At 41.9% G+C, this 11,733-nt stretch overlaps 1 protein-coding gene across 1 annotated transcript in view; it reads left to right on the top strand.

Moving 5' to 3' along the window:
* The first annotated feature begins 92 nt into the window (after window positions 1-92).
* Window positions 93-11,733, top strand: part of chmp2ba (charged multivesicular body protein 2Ba) — a 24,189-nt gene continuing 12,548 nt past the window's right edge. Inside the window, exons 1-2 of the mRNA XM_048602881.1 lie at window positions 93-352; window positions 8,610-8,701. Coding sequence (XP_048458838.1) covers window positions 319-352; window positions 8,610-8,701 — 126 coding nt within the window. The 5' untranslated portion in view covers window positions 93-318. The remainder of the gene's footprint in view (window positions 353-8,609; window positions 8,702-11,733) is intronic.

Raw genomic sequence — 11,733 nt, 5'->3', positions numbered from 1 at the left:
TCCTCCACAGCACCAGGGGGCGCGGTAAACCCGCCTCCCGTCTCTAGTCCTCCACAGCACCAGGGGGCGCGGTAAACCCCATAGTCCGCCGCGGCACCAGGGGGCGCGGCAATGCCGGTGGAAAGGGCAGTTCGGAGATCAAGAAGCAAAGGTGAAGGAGGATACAGAAATATAGTGGAGAGGAAACAGGAAGCGGAGCAAGTTTACACAAATAGACGGCAGGGAGAATAAACATTTCCTCCTTTCTCTCACATTGGGACGGACTGCGTGACGGTCGGGTCGCTGTTTCCAAGGTGGTAGCGGCGGTGGGAGAGGAAAATGTCTCTGTTCGGAAAGAAGAAGACGGCGGAAGGTGAGCGGCAGCAAGTCCATGACACAGGGCAGGGTCTAGGGATGGGCATAGGGTTAGGGCTACCTGGGGTAGGGGTAGGGACGGGGACCGGGACCGCCTGGCCTGGGGCTACATAACCTCTCCTGACAATTTAAAAGAAACTTTTGATTATAATTCTTAAATGTCAATAGTTTCCAGTAGTTTTGGTCAGCACTGAATGTATTTGTTGCCCTAATTGTACTTACTAGAATCCTGTTAAGAAATCTTAGGTTCTGGGACCTCGTTATTGCTAGTTGTAGTTATTTTTAATTTTGTGAACCAGTTAAATTTGGAGATCTTGAGATGCAAATATGTATTGCTGGCCGTTTGTATACGTATAGAAGAATATGCCTGTTCTGGAAGTATTTAATGTTAAAGACTCCTCGGACCTTCTGTTACTGTAATTCTTGTCTTTGCTTTGCACTAATACCTGTCTTTCAGGCTCTCAAACCATCCAAGAACAAAACCCTTGGTGTTCTGCCCTGCATTAAATTCTGTTCATCCATCACCCTATCTTCACTGATCCACATTGGCTACCTGCTCACACCCCCCTCCACCCCACCCCATTAATAGCTTCAAACTTATCACCCTACCTTACCCAACTAGAAACGTAGCAACGTAAGAGCAGGACTAGGCCTGCCATGTCTGCTCCTGCACTTTCTCACACTATCCCCAAATTCCATATCTATTGTCTTCAGTATTTAGAAATCTGAGTTTCTGACTTGATCATGCTCAATGGTTGAGTTTTCATAGCTTTTTCTGGTAGAAAATTCCAAAGAGGAATGAAATGATTCCTCCTCATACCACTCTTTAAATGCTATTATTCTTGGTTCCGACACTCTGTCTCTTGGGTTCTAGACTCAAAAGCCAGGGGCAATATCCTATTTACATTTACCCTGCTTTACCCCATGAGAATTTTGTAAGTTTCAATGAAGTCAAATTTTTGAAACTCCAGAGAATACAAGCCCAGTGACCTCTACCTAGCTTCCTAAGACAGTCCCAACATCCCGTAGTGATTTGTCTGATGTATTGTACTCCCTCATGACAAATGTATCCTTTCATGGATAAGGAGACCAAAACTGTGTACACAACTTAGAGCATGGCCTCACCAAGGCTCTGTAAAATCGCAACAAGACATTTTTACTTCTGCCCTGAAATCTCCCTATGATGAAATCCAATATTCTATTTGCAGCCTTAATTGATTGTTGTATCTGCATGTTAGCTTTTAGTGACTCATGAACAAGGACACCCAAGTCTCAGTCTGCAAAAACTTGCTATTTAAGAAATACTTTTTTTTTTGCAAAGATGAATTACATCACATTGCTTCTATCTGTCATGTTTTTGTGAATTCACTTAACCTGTCCAAGCCCCATTGCACCTACCTAAAATTTACATTCTCAACTAGTTTTGCATCATTAATACATTTTGGAATACTCCATTTGGTCCTCATATTCAAACCGTTTATATAATTTGTACTAATGCAGTCTTTAACATTTGTTACCCATTGTTGATTCACTTTTTAAAAATTTTGTCTTGGAGAAGTGTGTAATGTTGTAGACTGTGTAGTACCTTCAAAACCAGGCACCATCTGTCTCCTGTCAAATCTGTATTTTCCCAATCTACCATACCCCTCTCAGCTTCATAGCTTCCTTTGTTCAGAATTATGACCTTAGTTTCAGAAGGTATTTTACATTGTTGGAAAGGAATATAATTAAATTATTGTCTTTCAAAATGTCCCTTGCAGGAAGGTTTTATTAATTAGTGCTATCACTGAAACCTTTCCCAGTCTTGTACATGATCCTGATTGATTGATATAACTTTAACTTTTTTGTTTGAATTAAATTCATTCACTCTTGTTATAAGAGCTTTTCAGTGCCTTGTCCTACTCCCTGGAATACACTTCCTCAATCCGTCTACATTTCTCCTTTAAAAGCCTTCTCGAAGCCCATGTTTTTTAGCCAAACTTCCCCTGTGCTACCTGACTGTGCTCTATTTTTCTTTTAAACCTATGCTTTTGTTATAACTTCTGAGGATGCAGAATCCAAGAAACAGGAGATAATTGTTTTAGATTTATCTGATGGCATCAGCAGTGGATCCAATTTATAAAGAGAATCAGCTGAAAAAATGTGGAAATATTTTTATCATGTCTGGTTTAATTAGCAATCTACAGGAAATTGATTTAGGTCATGGAATAACATAAGTTTTGAAAACTGACCTGCTTACTCTAAGACAGTAGATTATAATTTTGATTCCAAATGTTTCTGTTTTCACTCTGTGGTACAGTGTCATCATATCTTGGTGACTCACTGGCATGCTGATACACTCAACCATGTCACATAATTGAGACTATTGTAAGTGGTGATTGTCACAGATTTCCATTTCAAATCTGAAGCTGCAAATGCTATTTGTAGAAAGATTGATGCAGCCATTCCTCTTTGCTTGACTGTGTGTAAACATTATTTGGTTTATAGTGTTAGAAGAAAAGTAGTAAACCTCATCAATATATAGCTTATCGTATGAAAACAATTCTATACAAGTTACACGAGCTGATTAGATATTGTTATTAAGACTATTCAAAGATCCAGTGCTGTTCTTGTTTCCCCACCCAAAACTGTATGACATAACTGGATTGGGTGGAGATTAATGCAGTCTCCAACAAAGGAGAAACAGGGAGAGAGAGCGAGAGAGAGAGAGAGAGAGCAGGTACTACGTGGGAGGTGGAAAAAAGAAAGATCAGTGAGCCTGCACAGCTGTCAGATCAGCAATGAACTTTCACAAAATAAAAACCGAAAGAACTGCAGATGCCGAAATTTGGAGGTGACTTCATTGAAACTTACAAAATTCTTATGGGGTAAAGCAGGGTAAATGTAAATAGGATATTGCCCCTGGCTTTTGAGTGTAGAACCCAAGAGACAGTGTCGGAACCAAGAATAATAGCATTTAAAGAGTGGAACAAGAACAGGAGTTGCTGGAAAAGCTCAGCAGGTCTGGCAGCACCTGTGATGAAAAAATCAGAGTTAACGTTTCGGGTGCAGTGTCCCTTCCACATGAACTTTCACAACTAACTGCCTCTGCTGTTTAATTTAAAGTATCTCTGGACATCGGAGTTCATTCTAAGAAAATAACAGTGAAATTCACAGGTGACCTTGGAGAAACCTGTGTGGGGAGCTCACAGCAAGGGAACAGCTCAGTGGCATTTTTTTAAAAGTGTAACTTTTTTTTTGTAAATTCACAATACTGAGCAGTGTGGGTTTTTTTATTGTTTTCTTGAGATCTGTCTCTTGATTAAACTTTAAAAATATAAATTATAGTTAACCTGGAGCAGTGTTTTTAGAGCAGTAAGACTGTGCTATTTTCCGGATCTGTAGATTGTTAAGGTGCAAAGATGGCCTCTCCACCTATCCTCTCCTCTATCCCTCTTCTATCCGCCTCCCACTCTCTCCCTATTTATTTCAAAACCCCCTTCCCCTCCCCCTTTTCTGATGAAGGGTCTAGGCCCGAAACGTCAGCCTCTCTGCTCCTATGATGCTGCTTGGCCTGCTGTGTTCATCCAGCCCTGCACCTTGTTGTCTCGGATTCTCCAGCATCTGCAGTTCCTACTATCTCTTTAGTAGAGTGATGTGCTTTTCCTGTTGGATGTGGGAGTTAGGGAGAACTTCAGTGTTCCTGATGATTATGTCTGGAGGATGTGTGTTTGGTTGTGAATCCTATCGGATTGCATGGATCAGTTGGAGTGGCAGTTATAGGCAATGAGGAATTCACAGGAGATGGTGAGAAAAGAGATCGGTATGAGATTGATGCAGTTGGGAAAAGGAGCAAGGCCGGCGGGAGCAAAGCAGTGAATGAGTTGGGACTGATAAATTAAATTGCAAGAGTGCAAGAGGCCTAACGGGTAAGGCCAGATGAACTCAGGGCATTGTTGGGAACATAGGACTAAAATATCGTAGTGATTATAGAAACATGGCTCAGGGATGGACAGGACTGGCAGCTCAATGTTCCAGGGTATAGTTGCTACAGGAAGTTTAGAAGGAGGGGCAAGAGAGGAGAGGGAGTGGCATTTTTGATTAGGGATAACACTTACGGCTGTACTTAGGGTATTCCAGGGAGTACGTCCAGGGATGTTGTTTGAGTGGAACTGAGAAATCAAAAAGGGATGATCACCCTATTGGGATTGTACTATAGACCTCCAAATAATCAGGGAAACAAATTTGTAAAGAGATCTCAGTTATCTGTAAGAATAATAGGGTGGTAATGGTAGGGGTTTTAACTTTCCGAACTTAGACTGGGACTGCCATAGTGTTAAGGGCTTGGAAGGATAGGAATTTAAGTGTGTACAAGAAAATTTTCTTATGCAGTTTGTGGATTTACCTACTAGAAAAGGAGCAAATCCTTCTGCAGCTCCCCACCTCCTCAATACTACCTGTCCCTCCACCTATCTTTGTATCGTCTGCAAACTTAGCCAGAATGCCCACAGTTCCTTCATCTTGATCATTAATGTATAAAGTGAAAAGTTGTGGTCCCAACACTGACCCTTGTGGAACACCACTTGTCACCAGCTGCCATCCTGAGAAAGACCCTTTTATCCCCACGCTCTGCTTTCTGCCAGACTGTCAATCTTCTATCCATGTTAGCACCTTGCCTCTAACACCATGGGCCCTTATCTTACTCAGCAGCCTCCTGTGCGGCACCTTGTCAAAGGTCTTTTTGAAGTCCAGGTAGATAACATCCATTGGCTCTTCTTGGTCTACCCTGCTAGTTACTTCCTCAAAGAATTCTAGCAGATTTGTCAGGCATGACCTCCCCTTGATGAAACCATGCTGACTTTGCCCTACTTTACCATACACTTCACAATATTCAGAAATCTCATCCTTTGCAATGGACTCCCAAATCTTATCTACAACCGAGGTTAGGCTAATTGGCCTGTAATTTTCCGTCTTTTGCCTTACTCCTTTTTTAAACAGGGGTGTCACGGTCGCTATTTTCCAGTCCTTGGGACCCTCCCTAACTCTAGCGATTCCTGAAAGATCGCCACTAACGCTTCCACTATCTCTTCAGCTATCTCCTTTAGACTCTGGTGTGTGGTCCATCTGGTCCAGGTGATTTATCTACCTGCAGGCCAATCAATTTTACTAGCACCTTTTCCGTGGTGATGGCCAACCTACTCAGCTCTGCCCCCTGACTCTCGAATTTTTGGGAGATTACTTGTGTCTTCCACCGTGAAGACTGATGCGAAGTAATTATTCAGTTCCTCAGTCATTTCCTTGTTCCCCACTACTATCTCTCTACTGTCATTTTCCAGTGGTCCAATGTCCACTTTTGCCTCTCGTTTGCCCTTTATTTATCTAAAGAAACTCTTACAGTCTTCATTTATATTACTGGCTAGCTTACCCTCATATTTAATCTTCTCCCTACTCATTTTTTTTTGTCGCCCTCTGGTTCATCTTTGTAAGCTTCCCAGTCCTCTGGTTTCCCACTGCCCTTTGCCACATTATATGCTTTCTCTTTTGCTTTTATGCTATCCCTGACTTCCTTAGTCAGCCATGGTTGCCTCATCCTCCCTGTACCATGCTTCTTTTGCCTAGGGATAAATTTTTGCTGCGTCTCCTGAATTACTCCCAGAAACTCTGCCATTGCTGTTACACTGTCTTTCCTGCTAGGCTCCTCTTCCAGTCAATTCTGCCCAGCTCCTCCCTCGTACCCCTGTGGTTGCCTGTATTCAACTGCAATACTGTTACCTCTGATTCTATCTTCTCCCTGTCAAATTGCAGAGTAAGTTCTGTCATCTTATGATCACTGCCTCCTAAGGGTTCCTTTACCTTAAGCTCCCTTATCAAGTCTGCTAAACTTGATCTAATAAACCCTCCTCAGAACCACTTTAAAACTTATTATCCTTCCTTTAAATAAGGAGAGCAAAACTGCCCACAGTATACAAAGTTGTCTTACCAATGCCCTGTAAAACTGAAACATAGCATCCTTACTTTTATCAGAGATAGTAGGAACTGCAGATGCTGGAGAATCTGAGATAACAAGGTGTAGAGCTGGATGAACACAGCAGGCTGAGCAGGAAGGCTGATGTTTCGGTCTGAAGAAGGGTCTAGGCCGGAAACATCAGCCTTCCTGCTCCTCTGATGCTGCTTGGCCTGCTGTGTTCATCCAGCTCTACACCCTGTTATCCTCACACTCCTTCGTTATGAAAGGAACTGAACATAAAAGTATCTTTGTAGTCTTCTTCATTGCTTGCATACTAAATTTTTGAGAGTTGTGCACTAAAAAACCTGGATTTTTCCACACTTTGGAATTCTGCAGTCATTCTTCATTTAAATAAACTTTCTTCGTTCTCCACAAACAAAAACATAAGTTGCTGGAAAAACTCAGCAGGTTTGGCAGTGTCCATGAAGAGAAATCAGAGTTAACGTTTTGGCTCCAGTAATCCTTCCTCACAACTGTTGGTAGCTAGTAAAGTGCCAGTTTATATGCAGAATACAGGTTGGGGGGGAGAGGTTAAGGAGTAAATGATAGGTGGGGATAGAGCCCAAGGGGAGAGAAGAACAGTTGGACAGACAAGGGAGTGGATAACGATCTGGCTAGGAGACTGAATAACTGTTAATGAAGACTGTTAGTGGCTAACAATAAGTAGTGTGTAATGGCAGACTATGTGATAACAAGGCCTGGTGTGTGGGGTTGTAGACTAGGACGTGGGAGAGTTCAGGCCCTAAAATTATTGAACTTGATATTGAGTCCGGAGGCTGCAAGGTCCCCAACTGGAAAATGCGGTGTTGTTCTTCTGGTTTCGCTGGAACATTGCAGCAAGTCTGAGACAGAGATGTTGGCCAGGGAACAGGATGGTGTGATAAAGTGGCAGGTAACTGGAAGCTCAAGAACATTTTCGTGGGCAGAACATGGGTGACCATTTTGCAGAACATCAGTCTACGCTTCATTTGTCCATTCTTCCTGTCAAGGTGAGCAACTTTTCATTTCCTCACAATACACTCCATCTGCCAGATCTTTGTCCACTCACTCAACTTATCAGTAATTGTTTCCTTGTGTTCTCTTCACAGCATGCTTACGTACCTATCTTTGTGTCACCTACAAATTTGGCTACTGTGTTTTCACTCCTGACCTCTAAGTAATTGACATACATTGTAAAAAGCTGATGCCCCGGCAGTACTCTACTCTTCTTCTGCTAATTGGAAAAAGGATCCACTTATGCATACTCTGTTTTTTGACAGCTAGCTAATCTTCTATCTTGTGTATGTCACCCCCTATGCTATGAGATCTTACTTTGCACAGTAGCTTTTTTATGTAGCACTTAAATACTTCCTCAAATCAAAGTACAGTACATCTACAGACTCTCCTTTAACAGTGCATCTTTCTCCTAAGAAGTCACTTTCACACAACCATGCCAACTCTTCCCAATTACCATGAATTTTTCTACGTGCTCTGCTATATTCTCCTCAATGATCAATTTTAACACCTTCCCCACAACAGAAGTCAAACTAGCAGGCCTATAGTTTTCTGTTTCTAGCCCTCTTCCTTATTGTATTAGAGGAGTATATTTGCTACTTTGCAGTCTGGAACCTTTCCAGAACCTAACAAATTTTGGAATACTGCTATTAATGACTTCATACGTATGCAGATAAAATGCTGTAGTTTAACTATGAAGAATGGTACAGTTGCCAACATCATGCACTTTTAGGTTTCCTGTTAATTATCTACTAATTCAGTGTTTTATAGGATATTGGTTTATAGGATTATCTGGAACTAAATGTGAAGAAGCTCAGCCCTCTTAATACACAGTCTAGGTAGTCCATCTCTAATGTCATGGTATGCTGTTCACTTGTCTTATTGTACTATTGATGACTGAACCACAGCGTCTCAAATCTAGCCATCACTAGTTGTTTCCTCCTGGAACCAATTTTAAGCTGAACACCACTGGTTATCCGTCCCACTCTTCTCTCAAGTAGGATGGTTATATAATTTAGAGAGACTTGTAACGAAAGAAGAATTATTTAGTATTGTAATACTTTTTTTTAAAACAAGGGCATTATTTCAGCCAAGTTATATTCATCTAGGTTTCAATCTATTTTAAATTATGTACTGTACTGTGGATTGCATGATCACAACCAGTGATATCTAGTAATGGCAGATGACTGACTAAATGCAACCCAGTTTTTTTTTCATAGTATGCATTATTGATTATTCTGGTATTTTATTCCAAATACTCTTAATTTCTTTCCAGATATAATAAAAGAACAGAACAAAGAGTTGAGGGGAACTCAACGTTCTATAGCCAGAGATAGAGCGGGCTTAGAGAAACAAGAAAAACAGCTGGTAAGTAGGTCAGAAATCACCTTGATGAAATTCTAAGCTGAAGGTAGTCATGGCTGCTTCCTATTGTCTGATACTTTGAATGGCAGTGGTTAGTTTTAAAAAAAAACACTAGTGTTGTACTGTACTATACATTCTGGAAATCTGAAACAATTGGAACTTGTGGGAAACACTCAGCATTTAGGCAGACTTAATGGCAATAATGTTTCAGATAATTTTCTTTAAACATAATTGAAAGACAATATCCATTAAAGTATTTTTTAAAAAAGCAAGGGGATAAAACAAAGGAAAACAAAGAACATGTACACATAATAAAATAAATAAAATTATTTTGAAATTGCTCAGATGGAAGTGATGAAAGTGATTATAAGTTCACTGAAGCTGCAAGTTAAAGACAAGGCTGTGTATATGATTAGCTAAATGGATGAGGGATAGGCAAGTGGAAAGGGAAGCATGAAAACTACAAGTGGAACTGACCCCAGTGACCAGGAGCCTGAAAAGAATAAATCAGGTTACCAGCATGGTGCTCTGACTCCACTTCAAGCAACAATCTCTTCTGCTCCAAGATGTAAGTGCTTTATTCAGTGCAGTACCAAGGATCATTCCACTGTCAGGTTTGGTATCTTTGGAATGAGACATTTGGGAGTAAGAGATGGTGTGGTGATGTCTAGTACGAGTAATCTAGAGAATAAGGTAATGTTCTAGACACCCGGGTTAATTCAATTTTAAAAAAAAAAGCTGGAAAAAGAAGTCTAACAATGACTTTCAATCAGTTGTCAATTTTCAATTAAAAATCTATCTATTCCTAATTTTGTATTTTTTAGGCAAGGAAATCTGCCAGCCTTCTATGGTCTGGATGACATGTGACTCCAAACCCACAGCAATGTGGTTAACTGTTTTTCTATTCAGAAGCGCTGTTACACCTGAACACTATATTTTTTCACATCACCAGTAAATCACCTGTGTTTTCCGATTGATTAGTTTACATGAAAATCCTCTTAGAGTAATACAGACCATGAAAGGTGCAGGGGAGGGAGCTAAATCAAAACAGAGTTGGAAAGGTGGTTAAGCACTCCACCTCTCTGATGCCCACCTTTCTCTAAAAGCATCAAGAGTATTAGTGGACAATGCCTGCTCTCCCTCCAAGGACACCTGGGCAGAATTGTAACCTCAGAGTAGCGTACTGTCGGCAACTATGACCCCCTCCACAGTCTACCACCTGGACCTGTTTATAGGCAACTTGGTAAGGCCCAGGAGCAGATCCACGAGCAGGTCCTCCAACATGTTCGCACCCCTCCATACCAGATATTGTGGTAACTCTTAACTATACTCTGAAATGGAAAGTCACTCAGTTGTATCAATCACTTTGAAAGGTTTCAAAGCAATCATTTGGGGATTCATAGAACATAGAACAGTACAGCACAGTACAGGCACTTCGGCCCACGATGTTGTGCCGAACTTTTACCTGAAACCTAAGGTCTATCTAACCTCCACCGTTACCTTATACTATCATCCATATGCCTATCTAATAGCCGCTTAAATGCCCCTAATGAGGCCGACTCCACTACCCTCTCCGGAAATGCATTCCACACCCCCACCACTCTGAGTAAAGAACCTACCTCTAACGTTTCCCCGATATCTACCTCCTTTCACTTTAAAACTACGTCCCCTCCACCCTAGGAAAAAGTCTCTGGCTGTCTACTCTATCTATACCTCTGATCATTTTGTACACCTGTATCAAGTCACCTCTCATCCTTCGTCGTTCTAAAGAGAAAAGCCCCAGCTCTCTCAACCTTTCCTTGTAAGACCTACCCTCCATTCCAGGCAACATCCTGGTAAATCTCTGCACCTTTTCCAACGCTTCCACATCTTTCCTGTAATGAGGTGACCGGAACTGGACACAATACTCCAGATGTGGCCGAACCAGGCTTTTGTATAGCTGGAGCATAACTTCACGGCTCTTGAACTCAATCCCTCTATTAATGAAAGCTAACACACCATACGCCTTCTTAACAACTCTATCCACCTGGGTGGCAGCTTTCAGGGAACTGCGAACATGAATCCCAAGATCCCTCTGCTCCTCCACACTGCCAAGAATCTGTCCGTTAACTCTGTATTCTGCTTTCAAGTTTGTCCTTCCAGAATGAATCGCCTCTCACTTTTCAGGGTTAAACTCCACCTGCCACTTCTCAGCCCAGCTCTGCATTCTATCAACGTCCCTTTGTAACCTAGAACAGCCCTCCGCACTGTCCACAACATGACCCAGCTTCGTATCGTCCGCGAACTTGCTAATCCACCCTTCCACTCCTTCATCCAAATCATTTACAAAAATCACAAATAGAAGAGGACCCAGAACAGATCCTCGTGGTACACCACTCGTAACTGAGCACCATGTTGAATATTTTCCATCCACTACCACCCTTCGTCTTCTAAGGGTCAGGCAATTCTGAATCCAATCTGCCACATTTCCCCCTATCCCATGCCTCCTTACCTTCTGCATGAGCCTACCATGGGGAACGTTATCAAACGCCTTACTTAAATCCATGTATACCACATCCACTGCTCCACCTTCATCCACGTGTTTGGTCACCTCTTCAAAAAATTCAATAAGGTTTGTGAGGCATGATCTACCCCTCTCAAATCCATGCTGACGATCACGAATCAAACTGTGCCTTTCCAAGTGACCATAAATCCTGTCTGTCAGAGCCCTTTCCAATAATTTGCCCACCACTGACGTAAGACTAACTGGTCTGTAATTTCCGGGGTTATCCCTGTTCCCTTTTTTGAACAAGGGAATGACGTTTGCCTCTTTCCAATCTTCTGGCACTATACCCGTGGACAGTGAGGATGAAAAGATCATCGCCAAAGGCCCTGCGATCTCGTCCCTCGCTTCCCATAGAATCCTTGGATAAATCCCATCAGGCCCGGGGGACTTATTTATCTTCAACTTCCTCAGAATTCCTAGCACATCTTCTTTACTAACATGAACCTCCTCTAGCCCACCTGCCTGTTTCACAACGTCCTCCTCTAGCCCA

Source organism: Rhincodon typus, chromosome 11, assembly GCF_021869965.1.
Source record: "Rhincodon typus isolate 14 chromosome 11, sRhiTyp1.1, whole genome shotgun sequence".
Taxonomy (NCBI): Eukaryota; Metazoa; Chordata; class Chondrichthyes; order Orectolobiformes; family Rhincodontidae; genus Rhincodon; species Rhincodon typus.
This window is presented reverse-complemented; position numbering and strand designations above follow the sequence as displayed.